This window comes from Myodes glareolus, chromosome 24, assembly GCF_982192425.1.
Source record: "Myodes glareolus chromosome 24, mMyoGla1.1, whole genome shotgun sequence".
In the NCBI taxonomy this organism is placed as follows: Eukaryota; Metazoa; Chordata; class Mammalia; order Rodentia; family Cricetidae; genus Myodes; species Myodes glareolus.
The window spans coordinates 46,548,626-46,571,401 of NC_142049.1; the positions used below are offsets into that span (position 1 = coordinate 46,548,626).

General features: G+C 52.6%; 1 protein-coding gene across 3 annotated transcripts in view; it reads right to left on the bottom strand.

Annotated features, from left to right (window-relative positions):
* The window catches only part of Abcc8 (ATP binding cassette subfamily C member 8), a 73,951-nt gene continuing 51,175 nt past the window's right edge, over positions 1–22,776 (bottom strand). For 2 of the 3 annotated variants that reach the window (XM_087901512.1, XM_085682762.2), the window contains 23 exons: positions 21,598–21,627; positions 20,049–20,087; positions 19,089–19,187; positions 18,169–18,253; positions 17,388–17,468; positions 15,825–15,962; positions 14,489–14,614; positions 13,450–13,549; positions 12,662–12,903; positions 12,391–12,557; positions 11,345–11,414; positions 10,716–10,873; positions 8,869–8,961; positions 5,485–5,587; positions 4,762–4,875; positions 4,361–4,481; positions 4,131–4,261; positions 2,716–2,794; positions 2,402–2,510; positions 2,025–2,128; positions 1,241–1,374; positions 904–966; positions 1–229 (listed from right to left, as the gene is read on the bottom strand). In XM_087901512.1, the coding sequence (XP_087757638.1) occupies positions 92–229; positions 904–966; positions 1,241–1,374; positions 2,025–2,128; positions 2,402–2,510; positions 2,716–2,794; positions 4,131–4,261; positions 4,361–4,481; positions 4,762–4,875; positions 5,485–5,587; positions 8,869–8,961; positions 10,716–10,873; positions 11,345–11,414; positions 12,391–12,557; positions 12,662–12,903; positions 13,450–13,549; positions 14,489–14,614; positions 15,825–15,962; positions 17,388–17,468; positions 18,169–18,253; positions 19,089–19,187; positions 20,049–20,087; positions 21,598–21,627 (2,524 nt within the window). In that variant the 3' untranslated portion in view covers positions 1–91. Of the gene's footprint in view, positions 230–903; positions 967–1,240; positions 1,375–2,024; positions 2,129–2,401; positions 2,511–2,715; positions 2,795–4,130; positions 4,262–4,360; positions 4,482–4,761; positions 4,876–5,484; positions 5,588–8,868; positions 8,962–10,715; positions 10,874–11,344; positions 11,415–12,390; positions 12,558–12,661; positions 12,904–13,449; positions 13,550–14,488; positions 14,615–15,824; positions 15,963–17,387; positions 17,469–18,168; positions 18,254–19,088; positions 19,188–20,048; positions 20,088–21,597; positions 21,631–22,776 lie in introns of all 3 variants that reach the window. The other variant, XM_085682761.2, reaches the window with a different exon arrangement.

A 22,776-nucleotide genomic window follows, 5' to 3' on the forward strand; every position in this document is an offset into this window, starting at 1 on the left:
TAGCAAATAATTAATTTATTTACAAATGATTTACAGTTAGAAATCCTAGGCAAGCAAGTGGGGCGTGGGGTGGCACTTCGGTGCAAGCAAGTCACTTGTCCGCACGGACAAAGGAGGCAAATACGCTGTCCTTTTGGTTGAGAAGCGTCTCCGGCTTGTCAAACTCCAGGACAGCACCCCTCTTCAGGACCATCACCAGGTCTGCACTTAGGATGGTGTGCACACGATGCTGGGTGGACAGGAGGAGCTGCTGTGTGTGGTGGGCAGGACAGCCGAGGAACCCTGTCCTCCCCCAGCCCGGAGGAGGCCACTATGCCTCTGCCCCGCCCCCACTTGTTTTTCCGGGTAGCTCTGACAGACCTGAGGCTAACTATGTAGCCAAGGATAAGCTTGAACTGCTGTTCTCTTTTCCTGAGTGCTAGGATCACAGTGTTAGCACCACGCCCCATTTCTGCAGTGCTGGGGACTGAACTCAAGGCTTCACACCTGCCCGGAAAGCACTCTACACAGCCCTGTCTGTGGTGGTGCTTCCAACCTGGGGTGGCTGCGTTCCAAACCCTCGACCCTTCTCTCCTCCATAAAACCTTAGCTCGGCCTCCACCTCCCGTCTTCAATACTTACAGACTCCTGCTCCAGGCTCCCACTTTCAATGAGAAGCAGCCCCCAGCCTAGCTCACAGGACTTTTGGGAAGTCAGTCTAACTTGGAATCCAGAGAAATAGGGGCAAGGCCTGAAGCAAATAAAAGTGTAAATCTCTAGACACCCCGAAATTCTGCTGTGCTCTTCTGCCAGCTCTCTGAACTCCCTGTCCTGAGGACTCTAGGGTCTTTTCCTGCCTGCAGGAATAGTCCACTGGTGACCGTCCCAAAGGTGAGCTTTCCACCACACACAATGCCCCCTTACCGCAATGGTGACCACGGTGCGATCTGCGAAGGCTGTCATCACCACTTTCTGGAGGATGTTCTCCTGTCAGGTGGAGGCAGTAGCTAGTGACTCATCTGTTCTGTGGATGGGATCTGGGGTGGTTCTGGGAACATGGGGCCCCGCTCCCATTCACCCCAGCTCCGAGTTCTATGCTCATCTTCTTTCTGGCTCTAGTCCCAGAGGACTGACCAGGTTCTCAACACTCAAGGGCTGGACTTGCTTTTGCCACAGACCCCCTGATATGAATTAGATGTCAACTTGAGGCTAGGGACCACTCTATGCCAACTTCTCTGTAACATGCCATCCCAGGACCAACCGTAGCCATATCGATGGAGGCAGTTGCTTCATCCATGATAAAGATGCTGGTCTTCCTCACAAAGGCCCTAGCCAGGCAGAACAGCTGCCTCTGGCCCTGGCTAAAATTCTCCCCTCCTTCTGTGATGATGGCGTCTGGAGAGGCAGAACCAAGTTAGTTCTGGCTGCGAATAGAGTAGCCCCATGGCCTGTGAGATGTAAGGGGACATATGTACAGAGCCCACGGATGCGGCTGTGTCAGGCTGTGTGCAGGGATGATGCAGCTGATACAACAGGGAATCTATCTGCATGGATACAATGTGCAGTGGCCATCCTGGGGCAGTGCACTTCTGGCCCTGGGCAAACCTGATGAAGCCTGGACCAGAAGGTTGAACCAGTGATGTCAAAGCTTGTCTAGCCCCACGGTACCTACACCATGGCTCTGACTGACCCTGAACTGGAGCAGCATCCTCCCAATAAGCTGTATGATGCCTGTCTTTTATCTATGTCCACTGTGACCCCTCCCCAGGGCAGGCGGATAGGTAAAGCAGGACTAAAGATACACTGTGGTATGGCGGACTTGCTATCTATCTCCCAGGGACCCTGAGTGTCCCCTGTGCTAGACTCTGAGCTAGGTGAGTTGTGTGATCAGAGGCAAATTGTTTAACCTTTGAACACAGTATGGTGAAAGGTGGGGCTACATGGTCACTGAGTTCTAGCTAGATTCAGGGCTCCAAACTGGGGGCTCATCTTAGCCATGGGTGTGAAGTTTCCCCCGCAAACCCATCTGCGCAAGGAGCAGTCACCCAGGCCTCCTGGCAGCGCCTTCACCACCAGCTTCAGCTGAGCGATCTCCAGAGCCTCCCACAGTGTGTTGTCTGAGCATTTCTTCTCGGGGTCCAGGTTGAATCTGGGGGGAGGCACAGAGAGCCCTCAGAGATCAGGGTTCTGCCTTCATCCACAGAGCAGGGCTTGTGACTGGTGACTGACAACCTAGTGCAGGAGGGGTGCACCGAGGAGGTGGCAGTGAGTGGAGCACTTGGAAGAGCTGGTGTGGGGGACCCAAAAGTGCCTGCTTAAGCCTAAGGAAGGAGGCCGTGAAGGTGGCCTTCTTCTGAAGACTCCCATCTGTGCTCAGAGAGCAAAGCTGGCCTGGGGCTGGAACTAGAGTGCAGGCTCTCACCTGATGGTGCCACTGAAGAGGACAGGGTCCTGCAGAATGATGGACAGGCGTGAGCGTAGTGTGTGCAGTGGCAGCTTGGCGATGTCGATGCCATCAATGATGATGCGGCCTGTATGGTGATGATGTCATAGGTCATGTGCCACCAGGGTAGGAGTGGTGCTGGGAATGAATTCAGCTTGGGACACAGGTCCCAGCGAGGATCCCGAAAGGCAATGACTGTCATGGGGTTTCCTGCGACATCCCAACTAGAGGCCAGGACTGAGGTCTTGCCTGGTGACTGTGGGCACACGTGTGGCAGCTAACACACAAATCACCTTCAAACATATCCACCATTCGGAAAAAGGCCAGAGAAAAGGAGGACTTCCCACTGCCTGTGCGGCCGCAGATCCCAATCTGGAAGCAGAGAAGCAGGAGCACCCTGTGGTCTTGGGGGATGCACAGTGTGGGAGGTCACAGCACTGTGGCCCTGGGGGATGCACAGGTGTGGGGGGTCACAGCACTGTGACCCTGGGGGGATGCACAGTGTGGGGGGGTCACAGTGCTGTGGCCTTGGGGGATGCACAGTGTGGGGGGTCACAGTGCTGTGGCCCTGGGGTATGCACAGTGTGGGAGGTCACAGTGCTGTGACCCTGGGGGATGCACAGTGTGGGGGGTCACAGTGCTGTGGCCCTGGGGGATGCACAGTGTGGGGGGTCACAGTGCTGTGGCCCTGGGGTATGCACAGTGTGGGAGGTCACAGTGTTATAGCCTTGGGGGATGCACAGTGTGGGATGTCACAGTGTTATAGCCTTGGGGGATGCACAGTGTGGGGGGGTCACAGCACTGTGACCTCCCACACTGTGCATACCCCAGGGTCACAGTGCTGTGACCTTGGGGTATGCACAGTGTGGGAGGTCACAGTGCTATGACCCTGGGCTATGCACAGGTGTGGGAGGTCACAGCACTGTGGCCTTGGGAGATGTATAGTTGGAGGAAGTCACAGTGTTGTGACCCTGAGGTCACAGCATTTCCTCTCGTCTTGGTTTTCTGACCAGCTTCTCCTTGGCCAGGCTGAAGCCAGGGCTGAATTTGTTTCCTATGGTGGTTCAGAGGGGGCTCTCTCGGGGGCCCAGGAGTAGAGTACAGGTAAAGGTGGCTAGTTGTGCAGGCCTAGGAATGGGTCTGCAGGGAAGACTTGCATCTTGTTTGGCAGCAGTCCAGGAGGGAAGGCCCTGGTGTGCCCCCATGTGCACGGCAGGACGATGTGGGATGGTGAGTGTGATGTGTGGGGATGGATTTGCTTCTCCACCTGCAGTAGGGCCGTGCCTGATCCTACTGCTTCCTGGTTCTCGGGTCCGAAGAGAACTTACATAAATGAAGGATACAGAGACCAAGATAGTGACACAGAAGGGCCAGAGGGAGGAGACAGGCAGGGGTAGAGCTGCTGTCCAAGGCAATGACAGTAAGGCAAAAGGACACCAAGAGGGACAGAGAGACAAGGGCAGAGGAGGTCACGGCAGAGACGAGCTGAATGAGGATAGGATCAGAGTGCTGGACACTGGCAGCCTCTCTCTCAGCCTCTGCTCTGAGGCTCAAGGGAGAGTCATGGATCCCTGTGGGGAAGAGGCCTGACAAAGCCCCCTAAACTGAGGAAGTCCGAGATGTCTGCCTCTGTGATGGGTGGGGTTTGAGGGTAGGAAGAGGACCACAGCTGACCGTTGCCCACCCACGGGCTCCCACCCCAGCTGACCTTCTGTCCTGGAGAGATGAGGGCGTTGACGTGCTTCAGCACAGGCTTCAGGGAGCTGTCATAGCGCACACTCAGGTTTTGAATTTGGATCTTCCCTTGGTCTGGCCAGTTCTTGGGGATCAACGATGGTGCTGAGGGCCAGGCTGGGGGTCAGCCAGCAGACGTAGGCCACTCCTAGCACCCCGAAAGGCCCCCTCCCCACTCCGGGAATACCCTCTACAGGCTCTCACCCAGAAGCCCCTCGTAGCTCTCCGCCTCAGTTTTCAGAAGTGCATGGATACGCTTCACAGCCCCCAGCTGAATCTCCATGTCCGCCAGGTTCCTCACCATCCAGTTGAGGTAGTTAGAGACCTATGCAGGAGAGCTGGTCACAACGGCTCAGCGGTCACCACTTTCCCTTTAACCTCCCGGATGACTCTGCTTACTCTGAGGAGGACTAGGAGCCACTGGAAACTGCCTAGGCAGGGGCACCCTGGAGCCATGAGAGGCTACAATGGCAGTGGCTCTTCATCCATCATTCCGCAAAGCCTAGGTGGGTGTGCACCATCTCCCCCATATCTCAGTGGAGGGCAGTGCCCTGGGTGCCCAAGAGGGAACCTGACTCCTCCCTCCCCCGCCCGCCACCACTCACCATCAAGGCGTAGGTGAGGCCCAGGCCTACCAGGCCGGCAGAGAGCTCCCTGTGCAGGGAGTTGGAGATGGAGGTGGCAGCCGCAATGAGCACCACACATGCGCCGATGTATTCCTGAGGAAGGACAGCGGCTGGCCTGGGCTGTTGTGGTCAGAGCCTCACCTTGGGGCAGAGAGGAGCTCAACCAGCCTGAGCCCCAGCCCCACACTCCCACAGCAGACACACAAGGGCTGGCGGAAGCTGAGGCCCAGGAGATAATGTTCACTCCAAGGTTGTGCACTCTGCTTCCTAAGGAAGCGTGTCTCACCACCGGCTCCAATAAGCCTTCACGTGTATCAGTGGTCCACTGAAGGCACACACTTGCCAGCCACCCACTTCGGACAGGATCTTATAACCCATGTGGGCCTGAAACTTCATAGTCTTTACTGCTAACCCCAGAGTGCTGGGATTACAAACTTGGTGGGAGAGGCAAACACTCCCTAGCTGAGCTGCATCCCCACTCCCAACACCTCCACTGCCCTTAATGTCTACATCCTGCACACGTCCACTTTCCTTGTTCCTGGAACACCTCTGGGGTCTATGGGGTGGAGATGCAGGTTAGACACAGAGGGCTGCCAGGGCTGGAGAACAAGAAGGCTCTGGGTCCCCACTACCAGCCAGCCCCTCTTCCCCACATCCCTACCAGAACCCTTGTCCCGGGCCCCAGGGTGGGCTGGCACTTGCCATGCGGACTTCCAGCCACCTGTTGGCTGCTGTGAGGAAGAGGGAGGCAATGTTGTTGGAGTCTGTATATTCTAGAAGCTTCTGCTGGAACCGGGCCTCGTACCTGAAGGGTAAGCAAGATGTGATGGCGGGAGGTGTCCAGGTGGGCACTCTTCTCACTTGCAGAGGGCTCTTGGCAGCCCCCAAACAGGCCTGCTCTTAGTTGACCTCACAAGTGGTCCCTGCCCCTCTGCCCACCTCTCTCCTGCTTCTGGGCCACAGGTGTCCTGTATTTCTCTGTGCTCCCTAACAGGTGTCCTATGTTTCTCTCTAAGGGGAAACAGCCTATTCTTTCAAAGTCACAAAGTGTGTCCCCGCTGAGAACATTAATGGTATCCAGGATTAAGAACCAAGTCCTGGTCAGGGCCAGTTATACTCAGCTTTACCTCCTGCCACCACGATGCAGCAGCCTCCCAAGCCTGCGCGGGGTTCATGGCAACATCTCTCACCCCCAAGCCCTTGGCTCATGCTTCGTCCATCACCTGGAAGCTTTCTCTCTTGCTCTTTAAAAATCTGGTCCCTTCTCAATTCTCAGGCCTGACCTTAACTGCTGCCTCCTGAAAGACCCCTCTATGGCTCCTTCCTTCCCTTCAATGGCCACTCCGCACCTCTTTAAGCCTGTCTCTGCAGCCTGTTAGCTACTCAGAGTCTGCTGGAACACTCACTCCCCTAGCTGAGCATGATCCACCTCGCTCACCAGACTAGTGAGGTGTGAGGAGGGCAGTGTGTATGCACAGCTTCGGAGCCTGGCACTATCATGAAAACATTAGGGACAGTGAGTTGACCCTCCGACAAGGCCTGGCCCTCTCAGGCAGGTAGAATCGTTCTGGACAAAGATCTCTGGGCTTTCTGTCTCAACCTCCAAGCCTGGTCACTTCTGCATCACAGTACACAGACCTGCCTCCTCTGATGGTCTGGGCTCCTCTGCCACCTCCTTCAGACCCCTAGAAGTACTTGTTTAGTGATAACCAAAGAGACCATGAGAAGCCATCTTGACACCAAACTGGGAAAAACCAAACTTGGGCACCCAGGGGGGGCCACCTTACCTTGTTGGGCATATGCCTATTCCTGATACTATTTGTTCTACTGAATTATTTCTGGGCAGAGGACATGAACCTGAGGATGAGAAAGTGCATCTCTGAGGTACAGGGAGTGTGCATTGCACAGCCAAGTGGTGAACATGCGTGGGTGAGAGGTCTGAGGTGAGTGCAAAGCTTGGCACGAGAAAGGTTTGTGTAAGTGCATGTTGATATGTGTGTGTGAGTGCACGCGTGCCCAGGGGAAGGTGAGGAGCGTATGGAGTTTGAGGGCCCATGTAGATTACAGGGAATTCGAGGCAGCTGAGGGTTATGCCTGAGGACTGGGAAAGAGCTCTACAACATAGAAAAACCCAGATAGGCAACCAAACGCCAGGAGCACACTAGGACCACGGCTTCTTCCTGGGCGAACATCGTGGGGACACTGATGTTCAGCATGGACTGAGGGCCTCTGGGCCACACCGAAACCAGTGTGGGGCCCTGTGGAGACTCCGCTGTTTCTGTTCCAGTCCCCTCATGTTGGTACACACCACTCTGCACAGATCTGCCTCCTTGGAAGGAGGGCTGGGCTGGCCTTCTCAGCCACTTCTGCCAGACTTTGCTTTTGTATGGCAGGCCCAGGAAGTGCTTATTTGATGATGACCAACGAGAAGCTGTCTTGACACCACTGCCCAGGGCAGAGCAGCCTGGGTTTTAGACTCACACCCATGTCACGTGGCTATTGTAGGGATGGCTGTTAGTGACTCGTGTGCAATATTTAGCCCTTGGCACTCCACCAGTGTGAGGTCAACAATGCTAGTTAGCTTCTACTGGGGCAGACTTCTGGGCTAAAGCCAGCAAATGAGCCACATACAGCAGTGATTAAAAGTCGTCTTTTCAAATGTAGGAATCATCCACCACGATGAGCAGGGGGTGGCCTAGGCAGCAGGTCCGTGGCTGACCAAAGGCTCAACTGAGCCCTGGCTTGATCTGAGGTTGAATGACAGTGCTGGAGTCTGCTCAGAAGCCTAGTCCATTTAGAGAAGCAAGTCTGTGATGCCAGGGCCCAGCTCAAGAGTGGTTTGGACACATTTTAAAACTTAGAGCAGAGGCTAGGGCAGCTGGGAGCCGAGAGCCGAGAGCCGAGTCTGGAGCCCTGTGCCAGGCTTCAGGGCTTCTGTGTGGGGATGGACAGGCTTGTGAGGGGTAGGGGGTGTCCAGGCAAGGCAGCCTGGCCTAGGGCACAGCTTTAGTCTGCTTTCCAAAGATGACATCTGAGAGGTGAATTCCCACAGGCCCACTTGCCTCAGGAGTGAGTAAGGCCTGTGCCAAAGCCCGGGGCACACTCCCTAGGGTGGACCTTGGACCTACTGGGAGCAGGAGAGATGAAGGTCTTGGGCCCTCAGCTCTTAAGTCCTAGGGTTGCTCCGGACATAGGGTTTAGTATCACATGGCTATTGTCATGCATCTGTGCTGTTCTTAAAATAACCTGTTATTGCCATCTGGGTTAGGCTTGGAGATGAGAGCCCAGCTATGTGGGTCAGGGGTCTCTGATCTGGCTGGGAGGAGGGACAGAGGCTCCAGGAGACTCAACCACTTCTTGGTTGTGAGGAGCAAGGGTCTTTTCCAGTCCCTGGTAGCTTGAGATTGCTCCCAGCCCAACACCACCACTCAGGGTAGTGAGGCTGTGCCAGGGACACTGACTTTCAGAAAATTCCCCTGTGTGGCTGAACTTTTACCCGTCCCCTGTGTCACAACTTCTAAACAGTTCCTCTAAGAATCCTTCCCTGGCTGCATCCCGTCTGTGTTCCCAAAGTCTGTGTCCCTTTGTCTAGTAGAGAAGTGTCACCTACCTGCAGGGACTATGGGCCACGTGAGCTCACTGTGTCAGATGGGTGAGCAGGCTAAAACCTGGGCTTCATGGGGCCATTTCCCAGAGAGGTCATGTGACTGCTCAGTGCCTCAGTTTCCCTATCTGGGCAGTGGGAACAATCACACCAAACACCTAGGGTCACAGCGCAGAATGGGAGGACCTCAGGGCTGGCTCCAGGTGTAGAGGGGCCTTTCCAGTGAGGCCACATCTGTGTCAAGCTGGCGAACCACGCCCTGCCTTAGTGCAGAGGCCCACAGCTGTCTGTCAGGCTAGGGTCTGGAATCCACATGGCCCCGTCCTTGCAAATGGACATTGCCCAAGGCCTAAGACACGATTTAGAGGGGTACGCCCTGGGCCGTCCTAAGTAGGGTCCTTTGATTTGTGTCTCACGGCCTGTGACCCCGAGGCCAACCCCACTCCAGTCCACCCCTCCAGCGGGGGCCTCGGGGCTCGTACCTGAAGGCGCGGATGGTGGTGAGCCCTTCCACGGTTTCAGCGAAGTGTGACAGCAGTGGGAGCTGCGTGGCATCGTCCAGCTGCTGCAGATCCCTGCGGCAGACGGACAGACGGCAGCGGTTAGCAGGGCAGCGTGGGCTCAGCTCAGCGGGAGGGAGGGCGGCTGCAGCTGCAGCTGCCAGGCTGGGTGGCCTCATCTCTTTCAGCCTCAGTTTCTCCTTGCTGAGAGACACAGTGATGGCATGGTCCCACCACGCTACTGGGGACAACAAAGATGTTATGCGGAGGGCTTCAACAGAGCCCGCTAAGCCCAGGTCCTTTCACCCTGGGCAATGCCCACCTCCCATCTGGTTCCATTTCACAGGTGGACACCCTGGATAGCGGACAGCTGGCCAAAGGAACAGAAAGGCCAGATTGGACGGTCTCAATTCCTTGTTTCCTAAGAACCACAGGCCTCAGGGCATCCTAGGCCAGGATCTAAATATATAGTTCCTGGGTGGGGAGAGGAGGCTACAGGTCTCCATGGCAACAAGGGGCCTCCTGCTCCCTATAGCCATGCTTCATATGCCAAGTAGGCCAGCTGGGACGCAAGGAGCAGCTTCCCTAGACACTGTTCCAAGAGTCAGGTACCGGGAATGGGGCAGCTTGTGCTACAGCGTGTGGAAATACTTCAAGGGAATAGTACAGTATAATGTTTGGAAAGACACTGTCATTTTGCTAATGCCAGCACAGAATGTCCCCCTGGGTGCTCAGAAATTCCAGGCCATTCAGACAAAAAGTCATTTATATCAATGCTGATTATTATGAGCAGGTGATTATAGTAAAAAAATGCATTTAAACATAATGATTAATATTACCAAGCAGTATTTTGACTCTTGTCTCCTATCAACTATACACACTTGGAAAAGGTACTTAACTTTTATGAACATTACCTGAAGTAAAAAAAAAAAAGTACATTTTGTATCACAAATACTTACATGCTTATATGACCAAAGCAAAAGTTTCACGGAGCTGTTATGAATATAGTCTGATAATTCATGTTATAGATCAAAATAGAATGCATATATACATACACATGTGTGTGTATGCAAACACATATACATATACATTAGGAATGAAGCCCAATGCCTGGAGCGTGGAAGGCAAGTGCTCTACTCCAACCCATGCCTAATCTTGGTTCTACCTCACTGTTTTTAACACGCTAATTATGAATCAGGATATTGATTTAATAATGGTTGTAATCGGCAGTTTAAGTAATTGTGGTCTTTTAGTTTTTCATTCTGATTTTTTGAATCAATGAGTTTCACAGAATAACTCTTAGGAAGAACTCTCTAGAGAATACTCTAGAATACTTCAAGGAGGAAATATGGGTGTGTGTATGTGTGTGGAGTGCCCTAACCTCACAAGGGCAGATCTGACCCACGAGAGTTAGCTTCAAGAGCCCTAGTCCACCACGCTCTCACATCAGGGGCCATCTGTGTCCCCACAGAGATCAGCCTGGTTCCTAAGCCAGCGTGGCTCCTGGGACAATACAGTCCTCACGGTGACCATTGGGACAGACGAATGAAGGACATAAATGTGCATTTACCCTGCCCTAGTAATTCCATTCCTGACCACATCTCCCAGGGAAACAATTGAGATATGAACTGTAGCGTGTGCTGACAGACGGTAGCTAGGAGAGGCATTTCCTCCATTCCTATTGGCTCTTTCTAGTTTCAGTTTTGGGAAAGCACGACTTTATTACTTTTACGATGATCATTCTGTCAAGCGTCCCAAACTGCCATCACACAGGACTTCCTATCCCTGCTCCCACATCTCCACCCACCAGACAGAAATGCTGCTGTCACCTGGATGCCACTCGGAAGTACTTCTGGATGAAGTAGCACACCACAGCTAGGGGTAGGAGGGCCACGAGGAACACAGGTGTGACATAGGAGATGACAGTCAGGGCAGAGACACAGAGCAGGGTGGATCGGCTCAGACACTCCAGCGTGGATGGGATGTGCTGAGGAGGTGAGGGGGAGACAGCGGGGACATTTCTGTATTAGACTCTTTGGAGGACTACGTGCCACAATGTTTGTCTCTGTTTTATTGCACGCTCATAGTGAATCTGTCCAGCTACCCTGCAAGCTCTCTGAGGGCAGGAATCAAGACTCTGTTTTCTCACCATCTAGTGAGATAAGTCAACAAAGGAAATAGGCTGAACTCAAGTGAATATTCAGAATATCTTGTAACCTTCCTGAGTGAGCCAGGGGAATCTTAGATAGAAGCCCAAAAGGCCTGGTTTCCCTTCAGACTTACAAAGCTCTCAAGGGAGGCCCCAGACCCCAAGGCAGTGTCCGTCAGATAGGGACACTGGGCTCCCCACAAAGGGACACTGGGCTCTCGACATGGGCTCAGATCATCTATGCAGAGAGCCCAGCATCCAAGAGGAAAAACCCCTGGGGTCCCAAGGACAGCATGGCATAGTCGGTACCTGGTCAATGGTGTTACAGTCGGATGAAAACCTGTTCAGGATGCTCCCCAGGGGTGTGGTCTCAAAGAACCTAGGAGGCAGGCAGAACCACTTTTTACTGGTTTAGTTTGTTTATGGAATGAGGGCATCTATTTGATTTAAATGTCCCTAGAACCACCTGGAGGTCTGGCTGCCTTCGTGGGTCTGCAGATAGCTGGCTTGTGTCCTTGAGAAGTCCTACAGCCACTCAAAAGGGTGCTGGCTTCCATTTAGCCTCCCTCCCTCACAGGTAATCACGGATGTCCTCCTCAGTCTGACTCACTTGGCAACTGATCCCTTGGGACACAGAGTCCTCTCCCAGAAGAGTAGGTGGACATCCTGTCAACTGGCTGACAGTGAGAGGCTATCCTGACTGTCAGCACTCTGTCCTGGAGTTGGCCCAACCCAACCAGAGACTTTCTAAACTTCAGACTGGGGGCAAACAGAGAATAAGTCAACGAGGCCACCCTGTCCACGGGCCACAGAGAGATAACAAGGTTGGAAGTACAGTTGTAGCCAGGCAGGGGCACAGCTGTGAAGTAGGGTACCAGAGGTCTGGAAGGCATGAGACCAGGTAACCAGTTTGTCTCTGTGGTTCGGGTGTGATGTTATAGCTTCTAGACACCCGGCACTTTCTGAGCTCTGCTCCATCACATGAGGGCAATTTGAACAGTTAATCCTGCTCCCAGTGCCAGAAACTGCAGGCTGCAGAGGGAGGGGAGAGAGGAGGCAGAGGAACTTGTGGACTGAGGTGGACAGATTACACCACCTAGGGAAAGGAGTTAACCTTTACCCAAAGTCTGCAGATGCTCATGTTGAAGGCTGATGTGAACGTCAGATGAGCCAATCATGTAAAATGCTCACAGGGTCTGCTGAGTAAATGTCAATTCTCTTTCTTGCATAAGGATACCCTGGCTTGAGTCATCCCCACAACGCTGTGACAGAAGCCATCTGCGTGCATCTTATAGAGGAGGGATTTGGGACTCAAAGCATAGTGACCTGCCCTGGAATTATCGGGTCTGGAGTACCTCATGGGGGCCAGGATAATGCAGTTGAGCAGACTGTCGTGCAACCTCTTGGCCACTTTCAGTCCTGTCCACTCCACAGTGACAGAGGTGACAAGGCACAGCACGATGCCCAGGCTGCAGAGCACAGTGAATACCATGGCATAGACAGACTGGTCCAGGGCACATTCCTGCAGGGGGGGGGGGGGGGGGGTCATGAGAGTATCCTGGGGTGGTATGTGGGCTCAGTCCCCATCTTCCTCTCTGCCCACCCTGCTGTGGGCTGCAGTCATACCTGACTGAGGGAACAGTTCCTGGCAGCGGGGCTCAGAACCAGGGCACTGTCAGTCCACTTGGCCAGCCAGTAGTCAATGGCCACCAAGACCATGTGCTTGAGCAGCTGGGAGAAGACCAGCAGGGACAGCAGCAGGACGCCGGCCGAGGACAAGTACTTGGTGCAGGCTCGCCACGGGATCTTAGCTCGCTGATGCAGCACCGAGGATACGTTGTCATCCTCCTCGCTCGCGGCCGCCTCCTCTGTAGGGCGCGAGAACCCACCCCGTAGCTTCACAGATCACAACCCTCTGAAGGTGAACCAGGGGACATCTGATTCCCACTTATAGATGGGAAAGCATATAGGATAAAGAAAGATGTGCAATCAAGCCACAGTATTCTACCATGCCTAGAACCCCGTGTTTCAGTCTCTGTGTGTGATGGTTAATACTGTCAAGTAGAATCACCTATAAGACCAGTCGCTTGGCACACTGAGAGGGATTATCTACAATAGGCTAATTGGGGTGGGAAGGCCTGCCCAAGATGGGTGGCGCCGGTCCATGAGCTGCAGTACTAAACTGAATGAAAAGGAGAAAGTGAGCTGAACATTCACGGCTCTCTGCTGCCTGATTGTGGATACAAAGTGACCCACAGCCTCATTCCTGTCACCACACCTTTCCTGCCATGACGGGCTCTATCTCTAAACCTGCAAGCCCCAACACACCTTTCTGAAGGTTGCTTCTTGTCAGTTATTAAAAGGATCTAGCTCATTGTCGGAGTTAACTGCACTCCCAGGCTGGTGGTCCATACCTTCCTCCTCTTCCTCATCCAGTAGAAGGCCGTCTCTGGAGGACATGGCACGGGGCAGGCCCTGAGACGGCTCTGGGGCTTTCCTCTCCATGACTGTCTCCTGAAAGACAGATGGACACTGACCAGTGTCTTCAGGGAGTGCTTGTGGGGAAGGGGAGGCTGGGGGCAGCTACACTAGTGACCAGTGGCTTGAAGGTTATCTCTACTTTGGGGAGGGTACACGTGGACACATGCTCATCTTGCCAGAGTTAATTTCTTTGCTTTATCAACTAACAGCCACCTGCTACCTCAGAGGGGGCTATTCTTCTGTGCGTGTGAAGGAGTCTATGACCAGCCTTGAATTCTCCATCCTCCTGCCTCATCCTCCCCAGTCTTTTACTATAGGTATGCACCATCACACCTGATTCTGCCCTGCTCTCAGCCTCTGAGATGCAGGCAACTCAGGTGGGCACACAACCGTGGACTGGCTAACCCTCACATTCCATCATCCCAGCAGGAATGATCCAATCAGGGTGAGCCCACGACCGGATGAATGAGAAGGTTCTGCTGAGCCGTGAGAAACGCTCTCTGGTGGCAGAGGGAAGCCCTAGGTTGCTGACACAGCGCCGCCGCTGTGAGAATGGAGCTGATCTGGGAGCAGTGGAGCAAAGAGACAGAGAGAAACCAGTGACCGAACGAAGCCACAACTCTCCTGGGACTCTCTGGTTTCACGAACCAACAATTCCTTACCACCACCACCCCTTTTTCTTTGTTTAGATAGTTTGAGCTGGTTTTCGGGAGTCTTTCAGCTAAGTGGTATCTGGACATCTGTGTGCGTCTGAAGCTGTCTGTCCTGAGTCCCTGCACAGGTGTCAGCTATGCCCTGGAAGAGCAAATTCAGGACAACCCCACATCTGTCCTTTGGGAGACTTCCGGGTGTGTGTGTGTGTGTGTGTGTGTGTGTGTGTGTGTGTGTGTGATGAGGACAGGCAGGCCTTGTGAGTTCAGATTTAGTAGAACCTTCTACTTGAGGATGGCTGTCTGGTCCCCATATTCTTACCTTCTCCAGTTCTTGGTCTTGCCGGTTCATGAGGGTCTTCCAATGCTCAAAGAGCTGGCACTCAGACCTCTGGAAGTCCTTCAGTGTCCCCTCCCTCTGAATGGTGCCGTCCTTCATAGCAATGATCTGCCAAGGAAGCCACAATATAGGTAGCTTAGAGAAGTGTGAGACAGAGGGATGGCCATCTTGATGTACTGCGCAGCCTGGTAACCCACCCTCACCCATATCATTCTCAGTGGGTGCCCTAGCAGATCTAACGAGTACCTTGGCCAGGATTGGCAGGTTACCCCCAGGACCCATCAGCATCAATTTCCAGACACTGAGCAGGCCAACTGTACGCTATCCCGAGCTGTTCCTGATGTAGAGTCTATCAGTTGTGGTAACATGCTTGTTAGTCCAAGTGAGTGTGGCTGTGCCCTTTGGGAGTACAGCAAACTGTATCTGAAGCACCCAGTGTCACCATCATGCAGAGCCAGCTTTAACTGGCACCCACCCATCCTGAGGTTCTGTGCACAAGGACCTCACGGGGCAGACACCTCCATGTTTGCTTTACTGGACTCAGGATTGTCCTCAAATACAACCACACTGCTTTGCTTTCTGAAGCCATTTAACCTGTTTTTAATAGCTTCAGAATTGTTTTGCCCTTTTCATCGTGGAGGAGGCTCTCACTCCACAAGGAAGGTTTATTTCGAAAGAAATTAATTAAAAGACCTATTTGGCTCAGACTTGAAGCTCAGAGAGGGTCTCAGATGTGTGGCTGCTATCCACAGAGGTTTCGACACAGGAGTAGGCAGGTGGTCAATTATCTTTATCTTAGCATTAAATGATTCCCAATGAGATGGAGAAAAACTATGCCCCACCTATTGAAGAACGGGGGGTGGGGGGAATCAGTGTGGGGGTCACAACACCATGTTCTGCAGGAGTGCTGTCTGCAGGACTACTGCCACTGTTCTTCCAGCATTCTGCATCTGACTGAGGCGCCACCCAACCCATCCCTGAAGGCCAATGGTCCGGGGAGTTGGCTCTGACGACTGTGGAACAGGATCATCCACAGCCAAGGTTAGCCTAGGGTACACCAGAAGGGAACCAAGCCAGTAGGGAATGTCTGCAAGCCCAGGTGACATCAAGTCTCTGAACTGTAAGTATTTCTTAGCCTATACAAAACCATCCAGGGCTGGTGTCTTGTGCTTTGTGACCATCAGCCATTGCTGCTGGGATGGGATTTGTTCTGTTGAAGAGCACACACACACACACACACACACACGCACGCACACACACGCACGCACACACACACACGCACACACCGTTCCACAGTCTGTCCCCTTGTGTTCCCTACCCAATCTGCATGAGGCAGGTACTGTAGCTTGTGAGTCACCAGGACCACTGTCCTCCTGTCATCCCGGAGCAGCTCCAGGATGCCGGCCTGCATCAGGTGGTCACTCAGATGGACATCCAAAGCTGAGAAAGGGTCATCCTGAGAGAGATGATAAAGTGTGAGGGGAATAGGTGGACGTGAGCAGAAATCTCCAGAGTCCTCTCGAAGCTGATCTAGGTACTGACACCAGCTAGCTTTGTGGCCTTGAAATACCCACCTATCCTCTTTAGGACTCCAGTGTCTTACTTACCACCGTTAAACAGACATTAGCAATCGACTTCTGGTCCTCTGAGGCATCCATGGCTACCCATCGCCTATGAAGCCTGAACTCCTCGGTACAGTACCCAAGTCTCTCCAAGTTTGCTCAGCCCCCCCTTTTTATTCCCACTTCTCATCTGTCCTTCCCAAGCTCCCTCCAATCCATGTCCTTTCTGCATGACACACTGCTCTGCCTTCTGCATGAAGCACTTTCCACCCAGCATTCACCTAAGCACGAATCCTGCTCCTGTGTCCTACCCTCTCTGTCCCAGGGACAACCCTGTGCAGAGCCAGGTCTGGCAGTCTGTACACCCCTGCCTGCAAGGTCCCCAGGATCTCACATCCTGAGCCTGTCCCTGTTACTGATGAACTTAACGAATGGAGGAAGGTAGCCACTGGACTCTTCTTCACAGTCATTAAATATCAGATGGGACCCTGGATGACCTAGAACCTCGCAAACTGCTGACTCTGTGTCAGGTCTAAGAACTTACGTCAAGTATCACTGGTGAGGAGAGCTGTGTGTGTTGAGAGTCGGGAGACAGAATAAAGCCAGGATCAGAAAGCTGAGGTCGCTTGTGCTGAGACTTTGTCTGAATGCCCCATTTTCTTTTTACTTAATTGACTCTTCAAGGCTTTCTCCAGGAAGCCCTCCCTGATCACTCTGGTCATCACAACTGTCTCATGGTCTGGACTACATAGCTTTGCACCGGCTATATTTCCTGCACATATGTGAGTCTGTCTCCTTAATCAAACTTCAAATCTTCAAGGTCAAGGGCTGGGCATTAAGAGTCTTCAGTATCAACCAAGGAACATGAGACACAGCTTGGCATGAGGTGGACAAGTTTTGTCTCATGTTTGACAGTTGGAGTGTTGTGTTGAGAGGGGTTCTGAGGCCAGCTTGACTTCCCTAGAGAAATAACTCAGAAATTAATTAGCAATGTCTAACCTGAGCACAAGCTGGGAAGTGGTGTCACACACTCCAGGTGTTTGTATTCTGATGGCTGGGGCTGCTCTTTGGTCCTATAGATAAGTAGTCTCTAACCACGGCTTGCCTGCTCACAAGGTGATTGGAAGACTCAATGGGAAGTCCATAATAGGTTATCTGCACTGTTCCTGCCTGCTTTGGTTTCTCTATAAGATGACGCTGGGTATCTAGCAGGAGAGGTTTGTTCCTGATTAGGGGGTTGTTGGATGATGATGATGAGTGTTAGGGAACCAGGCAGTCGGATGTGTGTGTCCACGGGGGACTTCGGCTGGGGCACTCACCAAGAAGACAACATTGGTGTGCTGGTAGAGGGCTCGGGCCACACTGATTCTCTGCCGCTGGCCACCAGACAAGTTGATACCCTGTCATCAAAGCAGAGGAAGAGATCATGCCCTCAGCCCTTCAGGTTCTCACTGTGCACTTGGAGCTCTATGAGAAGATGGAGTCACCCCATCTGATGTGTAGTCCAGTCATCAGTCAGGGTGCTGTGTAAATATTCTCCAAACTGAAACATTCTCTCCTGGAGAAAGGAAGCTTATAAGACTCAGGGAGCTAAGGAACGTTATGGTATTCAGGAAGTAAGGAAAACTCACAAGGTTCAGAAAGCTCCTGAAACTCACAAGATTCATGGTTATAACAGCAGAAGCAATTGCTGCAGAAGAGAGACTCCATCTGGCCACACTGCAGTAAGTTGTGCAGACTGCTGCAGGGAAGCAGCTTTTGTGAGTTATTAGCCATGTTGGAGTGGGTGTTGGGTGATGCAGCTGCCTTTGAAACAGTCATACTGCCTTAACTAACGCCCAATAGACTCACGGGTTCACTAAGACAGACTTGGATGGAACTGGTTTTTGGTCTGTTGTTGGTGCCCTATCTGGGGTAAAGAGATTTCTTTGTCTCCCCAGGGGAAGACACACAACACAGCACAATGGTTGTCACAATTTCACACTACTTGAAGTTCTTCATGCTTTTCTTTTGTCCAATTCCACCATTCATTCTTCCGAAGAAGAACCTCAGGGCACAATGGGAGCATAGGTAGGAAGCAGGGTGGGGTCTGCCACTAACCCGTTCCCCAATCTGAGTCTGGTCTCCATGGGGCAGGATGTCTATGTCCGGCTGCAGGGAGCAGGCTTCGATGACCATCTTGTACCTGGAGAGTAAGGACAGGGGTTAGCTGACTGGCCTGGTCAGAGTGGGGCCTGAATCTTGTTATGGTCATTAGTCTGTGGCTTGCTGTGCCCCCGTGAGCGTTGGCTTTAATGCACTTCCTTTAATGCAAGCAAACACCAGGAGAGCATGAAAGAGCTAAGGTCAGCGCCCACACAGCCTGGGGAAAGTTAAATATTTGAAGGATGAAATTGTATGGAAGCAAACAGGCTGAGTGAGGGATGAGATGGGGCTTATGGTCCCCGAGCAGTGGGAAATGCTGTAGCCAGAGCTCATGCTGGGGCACCATCTGGGAAAACCACTGCTGACTGTTTGGAGGTGGTAATGATGATGGTTGATCAAATATTTGCCTAGCCTGCACTTCTCATCCTTTTCTGGCCAGCTCTTAGTCTGAGCAGGAGCCAGCCAGCCCCCAGGGAGACTTCAGAGTGTCTCGGTGACACATGTCCTTAGGTCACTTTGGATTTGACACCCATTTCAGTAATGTACTGGCTCACCTTGGGTAAGGTATTTAAGCTTCAGAACCTTGCTTTCCTCACCCATAAAATGGGCATAAGGGTATTACTGCCAGGGACAAGCACACGTAGGAGAGTGGGAACTGCAAGGGTAACCATGCCTAGCTCAGCCCCATCCCATCCTAGCTAGACAAAGCAGCAATGTCCTCTCCCTCCTCTCACACACGGGAAGGGGCTGCTGGAACCCCATGCACCTCTGGACCCTTTGCAGACGGACTAGATAGTGGTAGCTGGACTCTAGGATGCCCACAAGTGCCAAGACCACACCCAGCCCTCCCCAGTTTCTCTGTCAGATGCTATTACCGCTGTTTATTGAAGGGACTCTCGAAGGTGATGTTCTCCTCCACAGTGGCGTTTAGCAGCCATGGTTTCTGAGATGCATAGGCCACAGGGCCTCTGGTCCTAGGACAAACTGGTGGTGAGGGTTAGGTTCTTCCCCGGGGGCTCATTCTCAGAGCAACTGTCAGGCCAATCAATGGCTTAGACTGGAGCAAGAGGGTGGATGTACTGAGACAGACAGGTCACGTGACAGGAATCTGTGATGGGTCCTGCATTGTAAGTCACGCTCTTCCTGATGGTTTCAGACCTCCAAAAGGATCTCCAGTTCCTCCAACCCCCTTTGTACCTCTAATCCCAGGGAACCAGTATGCAGCCACGTGTGAGGGTCTGCGGACAGCCTAACTTGGGAACTCACTATGTGATCACATGGGTATATAGGGAGACCCAAGGAGAATGGGGGAGGTCCCCCATGACATGGGCTTTGGGAGGAAAATCTCCCCGGTCAGAGAAGCCCCCCATAGAGCCTCTTCAGGCAAGACTAGACTGCATCCAGACATGAATCAGTGTTCTGAGGCCTAGTGGAAGCCCTAGCAAGTCTAAGCCTCGGGTGGCTATGAACAAGACTTTCATCCCATCTACACCAGCTTCCACCAGCCCCATCTCAACGTGCGGCAGGGAGGATCCCCAACTGTCACCAAACCAAGCAATTCCTGACCCAGCTCCTTTAATCCCTCAGCAGCTGCTGAACTCTGCACAAAGGACATTTTTATGTGAGAGCCGGGACACTCACAAGCAGTGTGTTGTGGTTTCCAAGGCCCCTCTTCCCGACTCCCCTCACCCCAGAAGCTGCTTTAACAGGCATGCTATACAGAGGTATGGCAACTCCCGGAACACAGCGGAGCCCAGAGCTCTTCCCGGGACCCAGCTGTTCCTGGACCCTTTGAGGAAGCCTGCCAGTCAGGCGTTTACGCTCAGCACAGGTACCTGACATCCGAGTCAGCCGCTGTCTCCCGCTCTGGGCTGCTGCAGTGGGAGAAAGACACAGGTCAGTCACACCATGGGCTGGACACCACCCTGCCCCCCCCCAGAGAGATTTTAGCTCCTTCAAACCCCACCATGTGCTTCTGCAGGCCCTGGCACCCAGTCTGCAGATGTGGCCTAGATGTGGTGAGGCCGGCAAGCCTCACTCCCTGACCATGTGGGTACGTGGTGAAGAGACCCAGCAGTCGGATCATTTAAGGGGGAGAATAGGATGGAAATGCCCCATGTGGGGAAACTTCCTGGGTCAGAGGAGTAGCCTGGCAGACTTTTCAGCCTCACCCTTGACTCTAGGTTCAAACAAGCAAACCAAGGCCTCAGGCCAACAGGGTGCTCCGACCACAGCCAGGTTGGGCCCAATAATTGACAGAATCTGTACCATGTGGGTGGCCACCTACAATTAGGAAGCTGAGAGAGAAGTTCCAAGCATGAACCACGGCCCTTCCCACATGGCACATCAGAAGAATCTTACAAAGTGGGGGAATCAGCCAGGGAGATGCATGGGCACTGCCCACTCCCAACAGCTCCAGCGTGAACTGCCTGTTATTTTATTCTCGTTAGATACATCTGGACTTTCACATGCCATGTCTGGGTTTGGGCTCAAGTCATACAATCACTACGGTTTGGGAGGCTGGGCCTGTGGGGAAGAGGTGGCAGGCAAGGCAGAGTAGCAGGAGAGGTGTCTCTGAGGCTGGGGGGAAGCCTTAGTTGGCCGATGAGCTGCACAGAGGATCAGCTTCGCCAGCCCAGCACACAGCCTCCAGGCTTTGCCTGCGTTCTCAGGGAAGAAGAGAAGGCTGTGCCATCTTTGTCAACCATCCATTAGTCTTTCATTGAGCATATTTAACATGACTGAATTTTCTGTGTAGCATGAAGGATGTCCATCACTGCTTCTTAGAGACAAGGTGGGTGTTTTTTTTTTTCTCATATCCTTGGAGCCTTTCAAGAACTATCTTTCCAATTATTTGTTTCCTACTAATTCTTTTTTTTTTTTTAGATTTTATTTTTTATTACGTATAGTGTTCTTCCCGCATGTATGCCTGAGGGCCAGAAGAGGGCGCCAGACCTCATTACAGATGGTTGTGAGCCACCATGTGGTTGCTGGGAATTGAACTCAGGATCTCTGGAAGAGCAGCCAGTGTTCTTAACCACTGAGCCATCTCTCCAGTCCCTACACCCTTTTATTTATTTATTTATTTAAAGGCAGAGATTCTTGTGTTCTGGGCTGGCCTTGAACTCCTGGTCCTCCTGCCTTCCCCTCCTAGGTACTGGGATTACAGGTGCACCACCAGCCCTGGTTCTGACACACAAGCATTGTTCGTCTAAGGTTCATGTCCTCCCCTCCCCTCTGTAATCAATTTGCCTTCACTGAAGCTGCCAGGCTTAGTCTCACGCTTCTGAGAACCTGTGACTGCACAACCTTGGACTCACACTTAGTGTTCGCACCCACAGCCCTCAGCACCCCACCCATGCCAAACCTGTCCCAAGACGGTACCTGGGGTCCTCTCCCTCGCTGTCCAAAAGGCTGCTGGGTCAAAAAGAAAGATGAACACCAGTTACTCCCTATCGCCTTCCATCATACTGGAGCTTCAGGGAGAAGCGGTCCCTACCCCTCCCACCTCCCACCCTTTCCAGGGGCCCCGGTGGCTTCCTTGAAGCAGAATTGACTCATCTCAATCTCCACACCCGACCGAGTACCCTCCAAACAGCACAGGCCCAGCTGCTGCTACTGGCATTGACCTGGGGCAGCCGTGAGGGTGGCTGGGCAGCCGTGAGGGTGGCTGGGCACCATGGTGGTTTCATACCCAGGACAACTGAGACCAGGGAGGGAATTTGACTTTCCCACAGTCCCCTACAGTCACCATTGCACACAGTGCTTCTCACACTGCAGAATCTGATGGCAGATCAAAAATAATTGGAGCAACTGTTTTTAAAAAGTAGAAAGCATCTGTGTGCACGGCAGGTGGTTTAAATCTGTCAGTGCAGGGAGCTGAAGCCTCTCACAGTAAGGGGCGCATTTGTTAACCAGTGATCTAAATCTTGGGGCCAAGTTTCTCTGTGCTCTTTCTCCTGTGCCAGTTCAGCACCTCTCAACATTCCAGAAACATCTTCCCCCAATGGAATGTGCACTTGTGATCTACACATGAGGGAAATCAACCTTCTCTGGATTCATATTCATTTGTGATTACAATTTCTAAATTAATAGTATTTCTAGCCTGGGCTGCATACAGCTCAGACTGACCTCAAGTTTGCTCTGTAGCTAAAGACAATCTCCCTGCTCCCACCTACCAGATGCTGGGACTGCAGCCTGTTCCACCACAGCCAGCTATCTTATTTTAACAATGCTGAAGATGACCATCCTGCATTGAGCTTTGATAAGTACTGATAAGCACTGTAATAGAATGGTCACAATATTTTTTAGATTTATTTTGTTATGTATTTGTTTACTATTTATTTTATATGTGTGCATTTAGCCTGTGTGTAAATATGTTTACCACGAGCATGCCCTCTAGCCCAAGGTCAGAAGAAGGCGTTGTATCCCCTGGAACTGGAGTTACAGGTGTGAGCTGTGACAGGTGTGAGCTGCCATGTGGGTGCAAGGAACTGAACCTGGGTCCTCTGGAAGAGCTGCCAGGCCTCTTAACTTCTGAGTCATCTCTCCAACCCTAGAATG